The 21,610-nt window shown below is 40.6% G+C and overlaps 1 protein-coding gene across 3 annotated transcripts in view; it reads left to right on the forward strand.

The window, feature by feature from the left end:
- The window catches only part of palmd (palmdelphin), a 33,610-nt gene that overhangs the window by 4,272 nt on the left and 7,728 nt on the right, over window positions 1-21,610 (forward strand). The window contains exons 2-8 of one of the 3 annotated variants that reach the window (XM_023326094.1): window positions 1,951-2,001; window positions 3,355-3,435; window positions 4,935-5,065; window positions 6,932-7,046; window positions 9,734-9,758; window positions 11,686-11,793; window positions 12,446-14,013. In XM_023326094.1, the coding sequence (XP_023181862.1) occupies window positions 1,957-2,001; window positions 3,355-3,435; window positions 4,935-5,065; window positions 6,932-7,046; window positions 9,734-9,758; window positions 11,686-11,793; window positions 12,446-13,602 (1,662 nt within the window). In that variant the 5' untranslated portion in view covers window positions 1,951-1,956 and the 3' untranslated portion in view covers window positions 13,603-14,013. Of the gene's footprint in view, window positions 1-1,950; window positions 2,002-3,354; window positions 3,436-4,934; window positions 5,066-6,931; window positions 7,047-9,733; window positions 9,759-11,685; window positions 11,794-12,445; window positions 14,014-15,715; window positions 15,935-21,610 lie in introns of those variants that run through there. The other 2 variants (XM_023326092.1, XM_023326093.1) reach the window with 2 other exon arrangements.

Consider the following 21,610-nt stretch of genomic DNA (forward strand, 5'->3'; position numbering starts at 1 on the left):
ATCAGAAAGCGCGGTGACGTAAGAACGGAGTGGAATCCCAAACAGTTGACATGGCGCAACTGAAAGTCCGGTGGACATCGGAGGTGATATGTGGAAATGTTTATTACTATACGTAAAGGTCATTTTCATATATGTTTATTATATGTGGTTATGTTTATTCAGTTAAAAATACTACGAAAAAACATAACTCACCTCCAAATCATAGTGCAGCAAATAGAGCGGCTGCTCTCCTGTTCATTCTCCTGTCTCTTCTTCCCCTTCTTCCTTTTCCCCTTCACAAAGAAACTTTCCAAAGACATCTGATCTGTTTCTTACTCATTTTGCTGCTTGTGGGCTCAATGTTGGCGCGCAAGACGTAACCGAGAGAATCCGGTTAAAGGATTTTCAAAGATCCTCCAGATTCAAATAACACATAAAACGGAAAAATTTTATTATTTCTTGCGCGGCCCGGTACCAATTGGTCCACGTATACGGTCCGCGGCCCGGGGGTTAGGGACCACTGATCTAAGATATCATCAATCTAAAGGGGACCTTGTCAGTGGCTCCAACCCAAATGGAGGAATACAGACGCCAATGTTTGACCGCCCATCTGACTGGGATCGAGAGATTAAGAGAACCAGGGCTTCGGAGTGGCGGGTTTGCTCTATCAATGAGTACATTGTGGTCCCAGTTTCTTTGACAGATCAGGAACTAAAGCAATTATCATCATTGTTTAATGATGATGCATTGCAGTCAGAACCGAGGCGAAGCGGCTCACCTCTGAAGACGTTAGCATCACAGACTAGCTGTTGAGAGTTCTGCTTCTCAGTATATTATGTTCCACCTCTCTGGCCTGTAACACTGACATGTTGCTTCTCTCTCTGACTCTAAACCTGTCAGTCATCCACTACACATGTGTGTGTTGGTATGTACTGCAATAAATCCCAGGAAGGGAACAAACACTGTTCAGTAGGTCCAGCAGTCAGTTAGTTACTGGAGAAATGACTGCAGTCATCAGTCATGCAGGGTGGGACTGGCAGGTGGGCTGACACCTCACTGGACCAGGGGCCTTCAACATTCACAGTACAAAGAGCCACAACCTAGTTCAGCTCAATCAAACTCATTTAGAGCTGCAGTCATCAGTGACCTGATGATTAATGATCAATTTCTAATCCAGGAATATTTATTTTTTGAGCATTTTATCTCCATGTAGTTTTAAATTAATGAAAAGCATTAAACTTTGTAAAGGATGGATACATCTTCACCTATGTGAGGATGATGTTTGATAAATGATCACCTTCCATGTTCCCAGTGTCTCCTTCATTAGAAGCAGAAACAGGGCCTCTGGCTTCCACACGATTTGGTGCAGTTGATTTTATTCATGGGTATCAGAGAAAAGAGGTGGCTGAAATTCATATGCAAGCCACACCTTTCAGTAACAAATTCAAAGCCATACATTTTTTTCCTCAATCAATTATGATTGGGGAAAAAAAAACATGAGTAGTCTCATGATCATGTCATGTTTTTATTCTTAGAATGGACTTTACATCATTCCAAGAACTTTTGTTTTTATTGTCTAATAATTAAAAAAGACTGATTAAAAACAACAGTTAATTTTTAAGCGCTGGTTTGTTTTCTGCCTGAATTGAATGGTTTCCATCTGTGTTCTCACTAACAGACATGCACTATTAACGTACTGGTGTAAAAACAGAAGAACGATACACAGCTCATCAGAAATGCATGCTACTGATTTTAGAAATGAGAATGTTGATTTAGATAGAGATCAGGCAGAATAAGACCCTGTCTGATGATCATACAACATGACCTATTAGCTTCTGTTGGGTTGGAAGTAGAGATGGTATATTTGTGTCTCGAATCTTATTTTGCATTTAGACATTCAGGTGTTTCCAGTAGAACTAAACTGAGCTGCGGTTCTATTTATTTGCTTCATGGCCTTTAATTTTCTTCCAGCCCACCATGGAAGAGGCGGACCTGCTGAAGGAGAGGCTCCAGGCAATTACAGTAAGAAACTCATCATGTTCTCCAGGTCACACCTTCTCTTCCTCTGCTCTCCCTGTTGGTTCCCTGTATGCCTGAGGACTGGGATTAACTTTGATTTAGCTTCTGTTGATCCATCCTGAGTAATTTAGATCTGAAGACCTGATAACCCATCATCAGGGTGTCTATGTGCTCTAGACCAGGAGCTTGTTTTTGGCCCACTGCATCACCAATCCCCAACCGCACATTTTTAACATTATACTATTCCACATGTTCATCCAATCAATCAATCAATCAATCAATCATGATTAGTCCATCCATCCATCCATCATTAAGTTTATTTATACAGCACATTTTAGCAGCAAGGCAGTTCAACTAACAACAAAATTTTAAAGTCTATCCTCTCAGTGTAGGTGACTTCAGAACTGCGTGATGTGCTCTAGCTTCTTGGTTTTAGAGAGAACTCCAGCAGCAGCATTCTGGATCAGCTGATCTCTGTGTCTCCTGGTGGAGGCAACTCTGCTCTACAGACTGATGCAGCTTCATACAATAGAATAGAATAGAATAGAATAGAATTACTTTATTCATCCCAGCAGGGAAATTATTTCGCAGTTACAGCAGCATAGAGACAAGACACACAACAACCACCACTGAGTAGCAATTGTAGACAAAATAAAAATAAAATATAACATGCTGTCAATATAAAAAGCAACTTAGAGCAGTCCTTGTGAAGATTAAAAAAATGCAGATACAGTATGTATATGTAAATATATGTACAGCAAGTGTGCCACCGTGCAGTTGTGCAAAATTAGACTGATTTGTGCAGAACAATGATTTAGCTTTTATTGTACAGTGAGATGGCATGTGGCAGGAAGGATTTCCTGTATCTGTCCCTACGACAGTGGAGCTGGAGCAGCCTATGTGAGAAGGTGCTCATCAAATAGAAGCAGAGATATAAATACCAGCAGATGTCACGAGGGGATCCCTTTTCACTGTGACCAAGAGTTACACTGATCCTGGGTCCAAGAGCTAATATTAGCCATCAGTAACCGACTCATTGTGACATTCAGAATCTTGTTTCCTTACAGAGTCACAACAATGTGTTGCTGGAAGAAAGCCTTTTGTTCCTCTTTGTCTTGTTTCAATCAGAGACATGTGAGGAGATCATCTTTTAGACACAAGAAGCAGACTGAAGGACAGGTTGGCATGAAACAACAGGTAGAGAGCAGGAGCTCTGTGCCTTTAGGCATTTCTGACTTCTTCTCTCCAGCTGTCAGGCCTAGGGTGAAGAGTCAGCACTGGGATGCAACAGGTGGAATAGTTTCCATGAGTGCATACAATTCACTCATGCTGCAGACATGTCCTTTTTGTCCACAGGACAAAAGAAGAATCCAAGAAGACATTGCCAAGAAAAGAAGACAAATTGAAGAGGAGAAACTAAAACTCCAGTACATCAAGGTATTTAATGCTTTACAGTGTACTTCTGAAGAAATGCTCAAAGATTGAATGCCAGGTCCCAATAATATGCAGTACCTCACTGGAACAACGGGTGGCACAATCCCTCAACAAAATGCTTGTGCAGCATTGTTGGTACAGTATCTAAGCAGTAAATACTGATTTGGAAGATCATTTCTTCCCATAAGGATCTTCTCACCTTTAGCAGATCACATTCTGATGTAATGATCTACAGAATGTTCCTATTCTCCCCCATCTTGCACACAGTAAAGCCCCCTCCCATGAGGAGAGACCTCCAATAGGAGCAGACTGGGGTGGTGCAGCCATCTGTCTGCTCCACCTGGCAGTCAGGCAGCAGCCAAAATCTGCCTGATACAAAGCAAAAGAAGCTAAAGTATTGGGAATTAGAGATGGAACTCTGCAAGGACAAGCAGGGAAGATTTTATCTTCAGTGAGATTTCATGTTTATTCTGTTTCCACCAAGTGTTATTCCAGTGTATCATTGATCCAACAATTATTGATGCCAGACATGACACACTAAGTATTCATCTCCTACAACAGTCTACAGTTGCTTGCAAAAGTATTCATATCCCTTGAACTTTTCCACATTTTGTCACATTACAACCACAAACATGACTATACACTCACCGGCTACTTTATTAGGTACACCTTGCTAGTACTGGGTTGGACCCCCTTTTGCCTTGAGAACTGCCTTAATCCTTCATGGCATAGATTCAACAAGGTACTGGAAACATTCCTCAGAGAGTCTGGTCCATATTGACATGATACAATTGCTACAGATTTGTCGGCTGCAGATCCATGATTCAAATCTTCTGTTCCACCACATCGCAAAGATTTTCTATTGGATTGAGATCTGGTGACTGTGTAGGTCATTCAAGTTCATTGAACTCATTGTTGTGTTCAAGAAACCAGTCTGAGACAATTCAGGCTTTATGACATGGCGCATACACAGTTGGACAGGTGTACCTAATAAAGTGGCCAGTGAATGTATTTCATTGGAATTTTATGTGAAAGATAAACATAAATTCATCAACAATTGTGAAGTGGAAATAAAATTATATATGATTCAAAACATTTTTCACAAATAAAAGACTGAAAAGTGTGGTGTGCAAAAGTATTCAGCCCCCCTATGCCAATACTCTGTGGAACCACCTTTTGCTGCAGTTCCAGCTGCTAGTCTTTAGGGTTTCTTTCTACCAGCCTTGGCTTTATGTTTAGGGTGGTTGTTGGATCTAGAGTGACCATGGGCCTCTTGGCTGCTCTGATCAGAGCTTATTCAGCTGGAAGTTTAGATTTAAGTTTGCATGTGAATTTGCTTTGGTTAATGGTAAATTGATTAAAAAAAAAAGGTAGTTTAATTTATTTAATAGACAGGAAGGGAAACTTGTTGAATTGAGCGAGTCAAGAGTCACAGAAAGTAAAAAGTAAAAAACTGAATATGTAGAAGGTGGTGAAACTGTGTTGGTGTGTTTGACTGGCAGAAAAAATCCCTGCGGGAGCAGTGGCTGATGGATGGGCTGAGTCAGCAGTCGGAGGAGGAGCAGCAGGCCATGAGGCTCCAGGCTCAGGATGAGCAGCAACAGAGTGATCAGCTGCAGAGCAACATCCTCAGGTAATCCCATCCTGGAAACATCTGGACACAGATGCTAGAGAACACACAGCTGGAGTTGGTGTTGGTGTTCATGATAGTTTCTAGTGTACTGATGAACGTTAGGAAAACCAACTACTAGAAATGAAAGTCATGAGTGTGTTTAGAACTGCTGTTGGTATGATTCTTTTATCATTGGGGAGGAATTCACTTTAATGGCAGTCCCAAGTGGTCAAGTATAGATCAGCAGCTTCTGAAAACAAAAATCTCATTTCATTTTTGCCAACAATTGCTTTATTCTGATTAGGGATAGAAGAGCAGATGGGACTTTGTCTCTCTTCTTTTTTCAGAAGGTTTGACCTTATTGAACAGTTTTGTCCCATGGCAAATTGGTTTCTGTGCAAACTTGTTAGTAAGACATCCTTTACTGTCTTTACTGTTCTTCTCTAGAAGAGTGGGTTGCTCTCGGCAGATCTCGTATATGCTGCTGAATCCCACCAATGGAGAAGACCACATGTGCTGTTTTACTCCAGAAACACTTGCTCTGATTGCTCCAAGCTGTAATGAGTGAGATCAGTAATTCAAAACTAGATTTTCAAGGTTCCAGAGATCTCTTCCTGTACCTTAACAAAGCTATAAGGCTGTGATGGGCCAAGTTAAAAACAAGAGGAGTCACAGGACATATTAGAAAAATTGCTTTTTTTTAATTATTATTATTATTATTATTATTATTATTATTATTATTATTATTATTATTATTATTATTATTATTTTAACCCAAAGATTATAATTGACAAAAGATAAATTGAGCTCATAAGAGAGGCCAAAGAAACAAAAATGAACTCAGGCAAAAAATACATAAACAAACTGGCTGAACAAACAAACATAACTGACCTCAAAAAGAAATGACACACAGGGGTTTACATACTGGCTGATCAGACCAATTAAGACACAATAGGGTAACTAAACAGAATACAATTACAAATAACAATACAGCTAAGTTTGGCTAAACTAAAAACCCAAAAATGAAAATCAAAAATATTAAACTTTAAATATCAATATCTACTTAAATACAAAACTTATCTAAACAAAGAAACTATAAATTCCCCCTGCCAGCAGGTACTAGTGGTGCAGTCCAATCAGCATTTAAGCCTGCTGAGCTCTGGCCCCCATCTTTTGTCTGGCAACTCCAAGGCAGGTAAGTACCGGCGGGAAAACAAACAGAATTAATCTTAAGCAAACAAAATTAACTTTAAGTTGATATAAATACACATGCTAACTAAATGTGCGTGCTAACAAATAGAACAAATGCATTGAAATCAACTAATAAATGTTTTTATTGAAACTAAAGTGTTGTGTTTATATGAAAAAATAAACTGTGCATAAAAAGAGTTACAGACATAGGAGTGTGGCCATGGATTTGGCCATCACAAAGGCACCAGGTTAGTTATGGTGATTTACTTTGATTTTGATTCTGGTCTAGCACATTCACTGCTGTTTAGACCCTGATGTTGGTGATGTCAGAGAAGAAGCTAATTATGTGTTTCTGAGGTTGTGAGATGGTGGAAAACCTGAAGGAAGGAAGTAAAGAACGAGAGGGTGGAGGGCTCCAGCAGCTGAAGGTCTGAGCTTTGTAGAATAAAATCTCCTCACCAACTGGAATAGGAAAATTAAATCTGAATGGTTGTACAGACGAAAGGGGAAACTAAAAGTGTCATGTCTGATGGTAGCCTGATGCTACAGCATACACAGTTTACACAGTCACACACCTTGACCTTTATATTACTGCAGTTGGTGTTAGGAATAGGTAAAGTCAAAATCCTCCATCTCATTTGGTTGCTGAAGGGGTCCTCTTCAACTACTGACAAAGTTTGTTGTTCCCACACACAGAATAGAACAAGAGATCGAGGAGTTGGAACAAAAAGAGCTCAACATCTCATTCAATGAAGAGATAGTCCTGAAGCGGTTGAAAGAGGTGGAGAGGACACCTGAAGACATCATTAAGGTAGGTTTTAATTAGACCGCTACCTTTAACAAAAAGCTTAATGACTTGTTTTTGGCCACACTGATGCTTAGTTCTTAAACTACTAGTTTATTTCTGTCTCACTGCTTGAATAAACTGCAAAAACTATAAGAACTAACATTTTTAATCTTAAGTAGTACCATGTTGTTGGATTTATTCCCAGATGTTGGAGATGCCAAAACATGGATTTGTCAAACATTTGCGTTTGTTAACCCAACTTTAATTGCATACATGCTACGAACAAGACGATCTGCTTTCAGTAGTTTGTATCTACACTGATGACATTCATGATGAAATGGGAGCTGACTTACTGATGTTATGAGGGCAAGTGACACTCTTGTCAGTCTTATCATGCATATTACCATTTATGAACAACATAAAGGCTCGCCTTTAGGACTCACACTGATGAATGGCCAGTTTGATGGCATTTCTTTCCTTGGGTGAATGCATTTATATCTGTCTAGTTGCATGTGAAACTGCTTTCAAACATGGTTTAAGCAGAAGCAGCCTGATGTTAAATCAGACAGGTGGAGACAGTAAAATGTTCAAATTGACTCTAAGGGCTAATTAAATTTACTTGTGTAGGTCATTACATTTGAATAACAGTAAAGCTGCAGTTTAAGGCTGTATTCTTCATAAACAGTTATATTCAATAAATTAGAATATCACTGAAAAGCTAATTTATTCCAACAGAATAAATTAAATCACCAACAGAAGCATATCATGTAGATTAACTATATATTAACTGATGTTTTTAATCCTTTCATGTCTGTTATTTATGATGGTTTTCTTCTTACAGCAAATGAAAAAGATTAGAATATTACATCAGATCAATAAAACATTTTTGATACAGAAATGTAATGTAAACCACTGTGAAAGCTGTTTTCAAGTCAACTAAAATCAAGTTTATTCGTGAAGCACATTTCAGCAACAAAGTGCTTTACATGATAAAAACATAACACAATGACCAATCCGAAACAGCTAAAGACATCATTATATTTAGTCAAATCACATCATCAAAGTATTCAAGAATGAACAAATATATATAAATGTCCCAAATGAATCAAAATCAGCTCTAAATAGGTGGGATGTTAGCCTTGAGTTAAAGGAGCTCAGAGTTTCAGCTGTTTTGTAGTTTTCTGGAAGTTTGTTCCAGATTAAAGGAGCATAAAAACACACTCAAGTCTCCAATCATCGGTACTAACATGTATTACTGACACATATGTCATGATCAACACTGAGGTCGAACAGAACCACCGCTGTGATTCTTCAACAGCCCATATTTATATCGATGTTATTGAGCAGTTTAATGAGGGTGTTGGAACTGCGGTAACCATGGAATCCACACTGAAAGACATCAAAGTGGTTGGTCATCTTTAGGAAGCTATTTAACTGTCAGAACAGTTTTTTAAAAATAATTTTGCTGATGAATGGAAGGCAAGGCAAGGTTGGAGATCGGCTTGTAGTTCTGCCGTGGTGATTTGTCCAGATTGTTCTTTTTAATTAGCGGTTTTGATAACTAATGGTTTTAAAACCTGAAGCGGGAAACACCTGATGGAGCAATGAGTTCACTATTTGGATCAGATCATTTGTAATGACCGACTGAACTCTCTTAAGGAAAGTTGTGAGTATGACACCAAGACAGCAGCCACCTGAGCTTAGAAGATTTATAATTTCTGCAAAGTTTTCGTGGCTAATGGTGAAATGTAACCATTTTCTACATTTGTTATGTTTGAGCACAGCATTAATATTTGATTTCGGATTTATGTGCAAATTAACCCTTCAATTTTTTAAATTTTCTGTGCAAAGAAGTTTGCAAATTTACTGCAGGCCGTGTCAGAGTGGAGTTCAGGTGGAACAGACAATGAAGGGATTGTGACCCTGTTAACTTTTGCAAATAAAGGAACGAGCATTGTTATTTTTGTTTATGATTTCCACAAAGAATGTTTCATGTTGCATGTTTGAGTGTGGAGATAGCTTCACAGTCTCTCTTCATAGATTTCATAGTGAGTATGAAATCGACTTTTACGCCATTTATGTTCAGCTCTATGAAAAAGGCTTATTTCACATCTTGCTAGTGGAGCATTTATTTATTCTAAAAAAAAAAAAAGCACAACCAATAGCAATGGCCTCTTCTGGAACAGCAGCATCTGTTTAGAAGGCTCTGTTTTTGAGGTGAAAAGATTGGTATTGGGCCGTTCAGACTGCTTTGAAAACATTGCGTATAGGTCGCATATGGGCCAAAAACTGGGATTTGGATTGCATTTTCCTGCTGTGTAAATGTAGCCTAAATTGGGCTCACAGGGTTTCATGCTGAACATTTGGAGCTGCCTATCATAAAGCTTGAATCTGACCACCTTCCACTTTCCTGCTTCCCGCCTGTGGCTCCTCTTCTAATCTCTGCTTGTTTCTAACGGGATGAACTGACTGCGTGGTCATGTTTCGTCTCCTGAGAGGATCCCTCACACATTCAACTTCCAGGTAAATGGATTACTCACACAGTTCTGATATGCATGACTTGGCCTTGGTTCTACTCAGGGTCCCTCAGACTCACTAACATGTTAACTTCTAGATTAAATGTTTATGGAATGCTGTATTCTGCTTCACAGTGAATAACTGGCTTCTCACCTTCAAATTTTCACTCACAACTTCTCTGTCTTTATGTATAGGACCTAAACACAGAGTTCCAGCCAGGTAAAAAAAAATTTACTCTTTTAGCTTATGATTTATTTCAAATTCAACTCAGAATATGTTTAGGATACTTATTGTGTAAAAGCTATAATGCTTTATATAGATTAATTTTGGATCATGAAGATTTTTGTGATAAGCAATAAGATGTATCGTTGTGATCATCTATTATTACCAACATGACCTTTTCATATTTTGATGGATATATTTGCTGTTTCAGGGTAAGCTCGTTGTTTTAGCTCCATTATTTTCAGCTCCTATCTCCTATGTTTCATCAAAAGCACAGCTCTCCTTTCCAAATACAAAGCACCTTTTCTGTTTATAGCACAGTAATCACAAAACAGAAATTGGTTCTTTCCTGAGATGGCTGTGGGTTGAGGGTACTGAGACATGTTGAATCTATTTCACATGAAAAAGTCTCTTGTATAAAAGCCGGGACGTTTCTATGGCAGTGAGCTCTTCAGGTTCTGATCAACTAATGTTAATTGTTATAAATCTTATAAACAATCTGTGGACAGATGGTTTATATCATAGGTGTCAAACTCTGGCCCGCGGGCCAAATTTGGCCCGCAGTGTAATTATATTTGGCCCGTGAGGCAATTTCAAATTAATATTAGAGCCGGCCCACTGGTATTATACAGTGGCAACGCTGTGACGCCGTATTCACCACTTATACTACAAATCCCATAATGCTCTGCTGTTTTTGGCGCGTCAATCAGGACAGAGGCAGACCCGCCTCCTCCTCTGTGTCAGTAGCACTTATGGTAGCGGACATGGATGTATTAGGAAGGTGGTGATTCGTCTTTCACTCCTTGGGTGAAAGCCCCGGCGCACCCCGCATCCCCGGGCCTCTCCCCCAAACCACACTGCGACCTCAAACTACAGCCGTCACTGTGTTACCCTACCAAAAAATGGCGAAAAGAAAGACAGAAAATAGAACTTTTCTGGACAGGTGGGAGACAGAATATCTGTTTACATATGTATGTGAGCAACTTTTCTCCTCAGTGAAGATGACCAAAACGTCTCACAGGAGACGTCTGACTGACGAACACCTTTGTTCGATAATGAAGGTTTCCTCAGCTCAAACTCTGAGCCCCGACATTGATGAACTGGCATCCAAGAAAAGATGCCAGATATCTGACTTTGGCCGCATCAGAGTAGATCAGTGTGTCGCAAAATGAGCAATAAATACGTTTTCTATGCACCTTTTCTTGTTACTCCAAGGCCTGAATGGTTTATTCATAGTTTAATTAATGATTTATTCATAGTTGTTATGTTATTTTATTTTCAAATTTATTAGCCTGTGTACGAAGCTAATTTTGACATTTACCTCAGACAGGAGGCATTAAATTTTTATTTAATATTCCATTTATATGTTTTATTATTATTTTTAGCAACTCAATTTTGCACGCCTGCATTTTTAAGTTATATAAGCCTTCCTTGTTCAATATTTATTGTTAAATCAAAACTTGTTTGGGTCCATATTAAAAGATTTATTTGTTCAACCTCCCCAATTAAAATTTTTTGTTTTAATTGGGGAGAGAAAATAAAACACCCATTGCATTTGGGTGATTCACTGAAGTAGCTGATGAGGTAAATTTGGGATCTATCTGTCCACCGATTAGGCTTCTACCACCTAAACGGATCTACCTTGTTTTCCAACAAGCTCCTGGTCATACAACATGTAAGGAAACTATTGAGAACAACTAAACAGAAGCTCGCTTCCAAAATCCAAACTAACTCTGAGGCCTTTTACACATCTGTAGCAAGGGGATCAGTGAACATGGAGGACAGCATAATGGGCATAAAAACATGAACATGAGCACGATATTAACGTCATGAAATCATGTTCTTAAAGTCATTTTGATCAAACTGAAAAGGAAGTTTTCACTTTTAAAGTGTTTAATTTTACTAATTTTTCTTTTGTTTTCAGATGTGTCATATTCTCCCCTCAAGACCCAAAACATCCCATTGTTGTTTCCTCAAAGCAAAGCAGAAATCCCTGAAGTTAAAGAAGCTAACAGTGCTGAAACAAAACAAGGTCTGATGCCTGGAGTCCAGGCATTGAACATGCTTAAAGATTTTTTCTGTTTAGCAAAATAATCCCACTACTGGCAGAATATTCAGGTGGAAACTGGGTAGGCACAAACAACAGATGCAGAATCTGGTGACAAATATTAAAACAGTTAAACACACAGCACAATGTTTTGTAAATCTTTCAGACGAGTGGATCAACTCATTGTTTACCTAATAAAAAAACTTATAAATATAGCTACTAAATAAAAATCACAAGCTGCAATCTAGCTAACGTGTCTTATACTTGTTCTACAGTGTCAAAGTTTTGTATGCATCAATGTATGAACAAAACCAATAAATCATGTTGACTTGCACATTCCAGCAACAAGGCCGTTCAAAGTGCTTTACGTCATAAAAACATGAGAATAAGAAGTCGTAAACATCATAGAATCATTAATGAGAAAGTAGTAAATAAAAACAGAATCATGTGAAGAGTCATTAATCTGGCTGTTTATAATCCAGTAACAGATCCTGTATATTCTGTAGGGTAGAAGAAAAAGAAAATAATTTTATTGCTTCATCTAAGAAACCAATAAACTAAGTCAGCTTCATTTTCTTCACTATTACTCTGTAATGTTTCTGTTCTCACTGTACAAATGTCTTTTTCTCTGTTTCAGCAACCTTTGCAATTCAAATCAGTGTAGAACATAATAACAGAACGGGCAGAAATCAGGTGGTTTCTTCAGCAACCGTAAGCCCAGACACCATTCACAAGAGAGGGTTAAAGGTATATGATGATGGACGCAAGTCTGTGCACGCGCTGCTGCCGATGGAGGACACAGTCCCTGATGGCGTGCTGGGAGAGATGTCCAGCACTGAAGTGGAAGAGCTTCTGCATCAGGCCACAGACCAAACAGTGCCTGCTGAGGTTCAGTTCCATCAGCCGGTGTTCTCTGTACCATACACAGGAAACAGCAGGCCAGCAACCCCAAGGGCACCAAGTCAAATACATAAAGAAAAATCAGCCTTTATTCAAGAGCAGCAACCTCCACTTAAACCTCACAAGCACTTCACTTCAGGAGCCTTCCAGCCTAATGAGGAAGCAAAGCGGCGCTGTTGTAACACTGCAGGACAATTCAAAAATAACATGAATCTAACAGGAAGATCAGACCCTGGTGCCAAAACCTCACCAGGATTTCCCCGCAGTCAGGCAGACGCCACCAGTGCAGAGCCTGGTGGTCCGGTGCCACTTACTGTGAGGTCTGACGTAATGCCTGCAACCCAGCCAATTCACTGGGGGTTAGATCAACTTCTACCCAAAGTCATCAGAGACTCAACCACAGCTGATGAGACACGGAGTGACTTCGACATCCACCCAGCCACAGAAAACACTGTGAAGCTCTTCAACACACTGCCAGAGGAAGAGGAGGAACCAGTCACAATGATTTTCATTGGCTATGAAAATGCTCTAGATGAAGAGGAGGAAGACATTCAAGCTGAGCTGGTGATCATAGGCGACAGTGATGGTGAAGAGGATTACAATGATCACCACAAGTGTCTCGATAATTTGCACTACAGAGAAGAATTTCTGTCCTACCACCCAGAAGGATGCACCAGTAAAATCTTCCAACCCAAAGTGGGGCTAGCCAGGGCTGCTGGAAGAGGACAGCCAGGTGGAGACAGCTACACACACTGCAGGGATCTGGAGCTCCACAAGCCAACATTCATCCACAAGCCAGGAAAACGCAGCCGCTCCACACAGGACCAGGGCGAGGCACAGCCTGCAGACTCATGCTGCATCAGACCGCAGCAGCTCTGTTTAACAACAAGATGAGACAGAGTTTGACTAGGTTTCTTCTTCTTTCATTGGAATTGGTTAATTATAGATGCAAACTGTGTCATTGCCACCTCCTGGCAAAGACTTGTCATTACATAGTCTTAAAATATCCAACCTAAGTGTCAACTGGAGTCATTTTTAACCAGCTGGCGCTAAGTGTATTTATAGTAGGCCACTGCTTATTAATAAGATGCTATTTAACTAATGTTAGGTTTTTCATGTTTTAAATGAAAATGTTAGATGGTGAAGCCGACATGGCAAACTCAGGATTTCCCTTAAATCCAGTAGAAGATGTTAAGTGTAGAAGCTCCTGATTCCAGCTGATGTCAAAATCTGTAGTGGTAAAAATGTTGTCAGATATAGTCTCTTTTTCAACCTCAATAAAGTTGCTTTCCTGCAGGATAAAAACATGTTGGTGGTATTGTTTTAGTATTTTGTTTCTAATCCAACCTGCATACAGGAAGAAGAAAAACTTTTTACTGATTCTAAAGTTCATTTGCTTGTTTGTTCACACTTCACCCCTTGATACAGAAGAATTTACTCTGAAACAGTTCCATCACTAGACAGATGGAAGTAATGAGAGTTTGATGTTTCATTTTATGACTAAATTGCTTCATTTCTTCACTATTAGGATGGAAAAAATGGTAGAAAATGATCACACCTCCTCCGCTGTGGCTCATGCCTGATTAAATACATCCAGTTAATACAAGGACATTCAGGCTGTCCTGACTAATACCCCGTCTTCCCCCCTTCCTCCATCTCCTTGGCAAAAGTGCTTATCACTTTTCAGATACTATAAACAACCATTAAAATAAAACATGTCTTCCTGTTTTCGCATGTTGTGCTGACTTGAAGCAAACCGCACCAAAAAATCTTCATTTCTGTAAAACGTTCAATCAGTGTGTGTTTGGTCCCTTCCTACTGGGGGTTGTGTATTGGCTGTCAGTCTGGCCCCTCATGCTGGGTGGTGTGACTGATAACACAGAAGTGGTCATTTTGGAAAGGCATGCATCCTGTTATGTCTGGTATAAACTATGTAGCATTTTAGCCATGGCTGTTTACCCTAAAACCTTCCAATGTGGCTGAATTAAAGCAAAGGTCAAAATTTCTCCTGTGACGTAAGAGACCAGTTGCACTACGAGTTGCAACCAGCAACTGGTAATGGCTGCTGTTGATGGTGGACTGGAAAAACCAGTTATTAGATTCAGATGATTTTTCACTCAGCGTGGCTTTTCATATCTTTTCCCTGTAGTTAGGGCTGCAACTATTGCAGTTTTCTGGCCGATCATTAATCTTTAAAATGCCTGATGACAATTTTGGCCGATACTGACTTTTCTTTGTCTGAAATGTCATTTAGCAAGAGTGGTGTAACTATCAACTGCAGACATGACCTGGTGGGAGGTCTGTTAGTCAAATCTCTGTCACAGTATGGCAACAGTGGGCAGTCGCTGATATTTAAACCTTTGTTGAGGAAGAAAAATCAATATCAGATCGGCTTCACGTGTATGTAAAGGCCAATCAGCAATCTCCCTACCCACAATAAATTAAATCTTAATTTTTGTGTGCATTTGGGTTGTTTTTATGTTGTTAGAGGTGGACATTATGGAGTCTTATTTTGATATTTTGTGTGGCTGTTGTGATAATAAAGGTGATTATAAGAACTATTACTTGTTTTTAAGGTAACTGTATGGCAGTCATTACAGTAGAACCTCACACACACAAATGCACAACCATGAGAAATGCATTTCTTTAGGACACCATTCACATAGTGTGTTTTGTATCACAACACTGCACACAGTAACTACTGTACAATGAATCGTATTTTAAAATTCATTGATATCTATTGATGCTCTCATTGAACAAACAGAGGAGAAAACAGTAAAGCTAACAAATCCAGTTTGTGGGGAGAATAGTTTGACTAATAGTCAGAATAGTCAGTTGAGAATAGTCAGACTATTCCTTCTAGGTCATTTTCTTACACATTTGAAAATAAAGTGAAGATCTTAAAGGCAAATCAAACAATTTAAGTACATTTGTAACAAATTGTACAAACATCCTGTAATTTTCCATCATTTCCCAACTCATTTGCAGAGAAGTGTGATCAGGTGATTTAACTGAATGAGCTATGGCATTGAGTACAAGGTTAGCTCTCCTCCTCTTCAGTGTGTGTTTATCAGAGAAAGCCCCAGTATTGGCTGCCTCCTGTGCATTACCTCCCCTTCAGCAGCCGTCCAATCAGAGGCAGCAGCTTCCAGTCAGAGCTGTCAGTGCACGGTGGCACTTAGAAACAGAGCAGATCCTTTTGCATTACTCCACCACTTGGGCTCAGGTAGGTTCATTTAAACAAACACACACAAACACACCCCATTCAGAACTTGAGCAGAATGTTTTTGGTAGTGCCTCAGTGCTTTTAGCATTGTTGGCTTCAGCTGCTAAAACGGGAACCACGTCATGTGTCTTGAGTGGATGTGCATGGAGGGATGCAGCAAACCTCAGAGCAGAGCAGAGTCCTGGACTGATAGTAGGCTGTGTGTCGATTATGTGCAGCGTCAATTTGTCTCCATGGATCATTACTGTAGTTCACTTCTCATATGGGGTAAGATACATTGTTGCTGATAAAAATAAAAACTTGCTAAAGGTAATCAGCTGATAAAGCAATCAATACTAAACACTCAAATTGTCCAATCATTAGATGCTCGCCATGGTTACATAGATATTCTCCACACATTAATTATGAATGCTTCATACTGTTCATTCAGATTCCATGTTCTGCCTTTAAATTGCATTTCTCTGATGTGTGTTTTAGGGCAGATTTTGATTTTTAAATGTTTCATCAGTTCAATGATCATTTTGTTGCTGTCCAGGGTTCTGAAAGTCTATTCCACTGATTAACAACCAGACATTCTGCCTGTTATATCACTGCCCATCTTACCTAGTGCAGCCTAGTGCAGACAGTTAGTTCAGAGTCATAGTGAATATAAGAGGGTTTTTTGTCTGTTTCTAACTGTAGAACTTTTACTGAAACTTGCCTCCATACTGTCTTTATTCATGCTTTTTGCTGCCATTAGGTGCATGTTTGTGTATTGTGATAGTGCGATCAGTCCTTATAACACAGGAGCACAAACATCCAGCAGCTCCACATGATTTTGATCTGTTGGAGCTTTCCACTCTGAGATGAAGGAACAGACAGGAGCAGACTCAGTGCTTTCTGTGCAGGTCTTGCCATGTGTGTGGGCATGTGCGTGCGTGTGTGTGGGGGGTGAGTGTAGTCATTATAATGACAGAGTTATTGTGATTTTGCACTTGTGGTGTCTTTGAAGACAAAACAAGTTCTGGCAGACCCCACTGTGAACAGCATGATTCAAAAAATAATGCTTATTTATGCTGGGGAATACTTTAGGAGAATCATGATATTGCTGTTGTTTGGATGCTTTTCTAACACAATTGAAGTATTTCATATTTTTCATAAACATCTTTACGGAAAATAAACACTCAGTAAAAAAAACCTAACTATTAAGCTGCTGGAAAAATATGGAAAAGTTTGTCATCATTGATAAAGTTGACAGCATCAGAAATTGATCGTAGAATAAATAGAAACTACTTTACTTTACAGATTCACAATGTTTAAAATGTTTTCATCTATGGAAACCCAACAGACTGCATGGAGTCATTGACTTGCAGCATTCACTCATCTTAAACAGGCATGTGGTAACAGTGGAAAGTAAAAACTTCTAACAGAACCAGAACCTGGCTCAGTGTGAACGGTCGTCTGCCAACATCCACTGGGGCTTTTGAAAAGACATACAAGAAAACCATAAACACTGGAGAGGCGCAGGGGGGGTTCGCTGTGCTTTTACACCAAAAGTGGAAGTGACCAAGTTGTATCAAGGCGTATCGCCGCAACCAATACAAAAAATTCAACTGCCTAAGAACTGTTTGACCGGAGAGGCCCGTAGTGAGACGGTTTCAGGCAAAACAATGCCAAACCAAAAGAATTGCACAGAAACACACAGATATAACCATAAATAATCTATTTAGACAGTTTATCACCAAAAAGAGTTAATTGGGGGTGAGTTTCACTTTAAGTTGTTGCTCTCTAATCACTGCTACCACATGAGCCACAGGAGGGTGTCATTTCTCCTTAGCCTCATCTTAACCCTTTCATGCATAGAGGTTACTACAGTGGAAGCTACAGTATCTAAAAGCCATTTTCTTATGTTTCTTGTGGATTTTTATGTTATAAATGCACACAGACCTCTAAAGTGGACTCTAGTGCATCATACTATACACTGCATTTTCTTGCATTTCGGCAATAACAAGAAAATGTTTGTTAAATCCAAAATGGCAGAAAAATGAAAAAGCAATATCCTGTCCCTCCTTATAAGATAAATCTTTATTATCATTGTCACAAGAACAACGAAATTTAAAAAGCGCCATCAGTCAGTGCATATGCTTAAAAACAAAAAATAACTGTCTCACAATCCACACTCAATGTAAGAATTAACAAATAACTGGAAGAAAAAAAAATCACTAAATAAGAATAGCCACATTCTCACATACATCATTTATGATGATTAATGGTTGTTTTTGATTGCATTTAGTTTTGTTATTGCTATCGGGTAGAAACTGTCTCTGAGACGGTTGGTTCTGGTTCTGGTTGCTCTGTATCTTCTGCCTGAAGGCAGCAGTGTGAACAGAGAATGTCCGGGGTGAGAAGTGTCCTTTGTGATGTGTTGTGCTTTTCTTAGTCAGCGGTCGCTGTGCAGGTCCTCCAGTGAGGGGAGAGGGCAGCCAATGATTTTTTGGGTTGTATTCACAACCCTTTGGAGAGCTTTCCTTTGAGCCGTAGTGCTGCTGTTATACCAGACGCAGATACAGTAGGTCAGTATGCTCTCTATGGAGCACTTGTAGAAGGACACCAGCAGCTTCTCCTTGATGTTGTTCCTCCTGAGAACCCTCAGGAAGTTCAGTCTTTGCTGGGCCTTTTTTATCAGCTCGAAGGTGTTCATGTTCCATGTGAGGCCCTGCTCAATGTGGACCCCCAGGAAACGGAAATCAGCTACCCTCTCCACACATTTTCCCCCAATGGTTAGTGGTGTAATGTCCGTTTTATTCCTCCTGTAATCTATTATGAGTTCTTTTGTCTTTCAGTTGTTGAGGAGCAGATTGTTCTCCCTGCACCACTGCAACAGCCGCTCCACCTCACCCCTGTAGGCGGACTCGTCGCCTCCTGAGATGAGCCCCACCACTGTGGTGTCATCAGCAAACTGGATGATGGTGTTGCTGTGGTGGGCAGAGGTGCAGTCGTATGTGTACAGACAATAGAGCAGGGGGCTCAGCACACAGCCCTGTGGAGAGCCAGTACTAAGGCTGAGGGCAGTGGATGTATGTTTTCCCACCCTAACTCTCTGCTGTCGGTTGGTCAGTAAGCTCAGAATCCACATGCAGGTGGAGTGAGGGAGGCCCAGGTCCCCCAATTTGTCCACCAGTCTGTGAGGGAGGATGGTATTAAAAGCAGAGTTGTAGTCTACAAAGAGCATCCGCACATAGCTCCCCTGCTGCTCCAGATGTGACAGAGCAGCATGGAGGGCCGTGATCACAGCGTCCTCTGTGGATCTGTTGGCTCTGTAGGCGAACTGGTGGTGGTCAAAGCCAGGAGGGAGAAGTGCTGTGATGTGACCCCGGACCAGTTTTTCAAAACACTTCGTCACCACAGGGGTTAGTGCCACAGGCCGGTAGTCGTTGAGGCAGGAGATGTGAGGTTTATTGGGTATGGGGACTATGGTGGAAGATTTCAGGCAGAATGGGACTGTAGACAGGGCTAGGGACTGGTTGAAGATCCTGGTGAAGACTCCAGCCAGCTGATCGGCGCAGTCTTTCAGGACACGTCCAGGGACGCCATCAGGTCCAGCAGCCTTCCTTGGGTTGACAGCCCGCAGTGTGCGCCTCACCTCGTGCTCCTCTACAATGAGGAGTATGGTGTTATGGATCGCTTGGTGTAGTGTGGCTGCCTCTGTTGGCTTCACCTCAAAGCGGGCAAAGAAGAGGTTCAGCTCCTCTGCCAGAGTGGCATCGCCTTCCGCAGCTGCGAGGTTGGTCCTGTAGTTGGTGAGATGCTGGACTCCCTGCCACACCTGCCTGCTGTTGTTGCTATCAAGATAGCACTCTATCCTTCTCCTCTAGTCGGACTTGGCCATTCTGATGCCGCTCTTCAAGTTAGCTCGGGCTGTACTGTAGACGGTCCTGTCCCCAGACCTGAAGGCGCTACTCCTGGTCTTTAGCAGTCGCTGGACCTCCTGAGTCATCCAGGGCTTCTGGTTTGGGAAGACCCGGATGCGTTTATCCACAGCTACAGTGTCAATACAGTTCTTGATATAGCACAGTATACTGTCTGTAAAAACCTCCAGGTCCTGATGTTCAAAAACATCCCAGTTTGTCGAAACAGTCCTGCAGCTGCTGTGTTGCATCCTGGGGCCAGGATTTGATGGTTTTGGTGATGGTTGGAGCAGTTTTCCTGAGGGGGGCATAAGCAGGAATTACATGTGACTGACCCAGGTGAGGAAGTGGTCTAGCCCTGTAGCCTAGCTTGATGTTGGAGTAGACTTTGTCCAGAGTGTTAGCCTCTCTTGTAGCACACTTTACATCTGGTGGAATTTGGGGAGCGCCGTCTTCAAGTCTGCATGGTTGAAGTCCCCCGCTATGATGTGCACAGCATCTGGATAGATGCTCTGCAGATGGCTAATGCTGCCATGCAAAAGTCCAATAGCTGTTTTAGCATTAGCATCCGGTGGTATGTAAACAGCGGTTACCATGACTATGGTGAACTCTCTGGGGAGGTATATTGGTCTGCATCTAACAGTCACATACTCCAGGTCTGGGGAGCAATAGCTGATGACAGTCGCTGTGTTAGTACACCAGGTGTTGTTCACGAACACACAGAGCCCTCCTCCTCTGCTCTTACCGGAGTCTTTCGTTCTGTCGTGGCGCTGTACTGTGTAGCCTGCTAGTGTAACGGTCGTGAAACAGGAAGTCAGGACCACATCGGAATCAGGATTCAGGATAATTTTATTCCTGTTCAAAACAAGAACATTTTAAGCACAGCAGCTCCTGGGCTTCGGATTCTCCACAAACACCCTCTCCCCAGCGCAGCTTGGCGCGAACTGACAGAAATGCATTAAACAAAACTAAAATTCTCTGACATACAAAGCAATTAAAATAAAACCTTAACAGAAATAATCTGCCCTACAATTACAATTTTCCACCATAACATAGAAATATACTAAATACATTAATTTAACATCCAAATAAAATCTGAAACAACCCACATACCTGTTCGAAACAAGAACATTTTAGACACAGCAGCTCCTGGGCTCCAGATTCTCCACAAACACCCTAATCAACCAAAAGAAAAAAAAATAACCACGTTGATACGGAAAACTTGATGGGTGTCACCAATGTGGGAGACAAATGCCCATCATAGTGCTGCGCTAAACATGAATATATTTATATGAGTGTACAACATATTTTTAGAACGCTTTCAATATTTTAATACTCAAATGAAAGACAACTCTGTACACTTACCTCTCCCCAGCGCAGCTTGGCGCGAACTGAGGAGGGCAGCGGGAACACCCAGGATATAACGCACAAACAGGAAGTAAGAAAATTAAAGCTTCCCCACCAAAACAAAATACAATTAAAAAACAAAGGAAAACCAATATTCATAGATGAGGATGGCCTTTTACACACTAGGGGCCAAAAATGAAAGCAAGATAAAACAGAAATAATATATTACAGACATGTCAATTCAAAGAAAATTAGTTTTGAGAAGGTTCATAAAGAAAAATAAAATAAATAAATAAAATTAATTCTGTTACATAATTACATTACATGCTACACTAGCTCGATGGCAGAGTCCGCTACCTCTGGATGCAGCCAGGTCTCCGTGATCAGAAGAATACAGCTGTTCACTGCGCTGTGAGATGCAGCCTGTAGTCTCAGTTCATCC

This window comes from Xiphophorus maculatus, chromosome 21 (assembly GCF_002775205.1).
Source record: "Xiphophorus maculatus strain JP 163 A chromosome 21, X_maculatus-5.0-male, whole genome shotgun sequence".
Classification (NCBI taxonomy): Eukaryota; Metazoa; Chordata; class Actinopteri; order Cyprinodontiformes; family Poeciliidae; genus Xiphophorus; species Xiphophorus maculatus.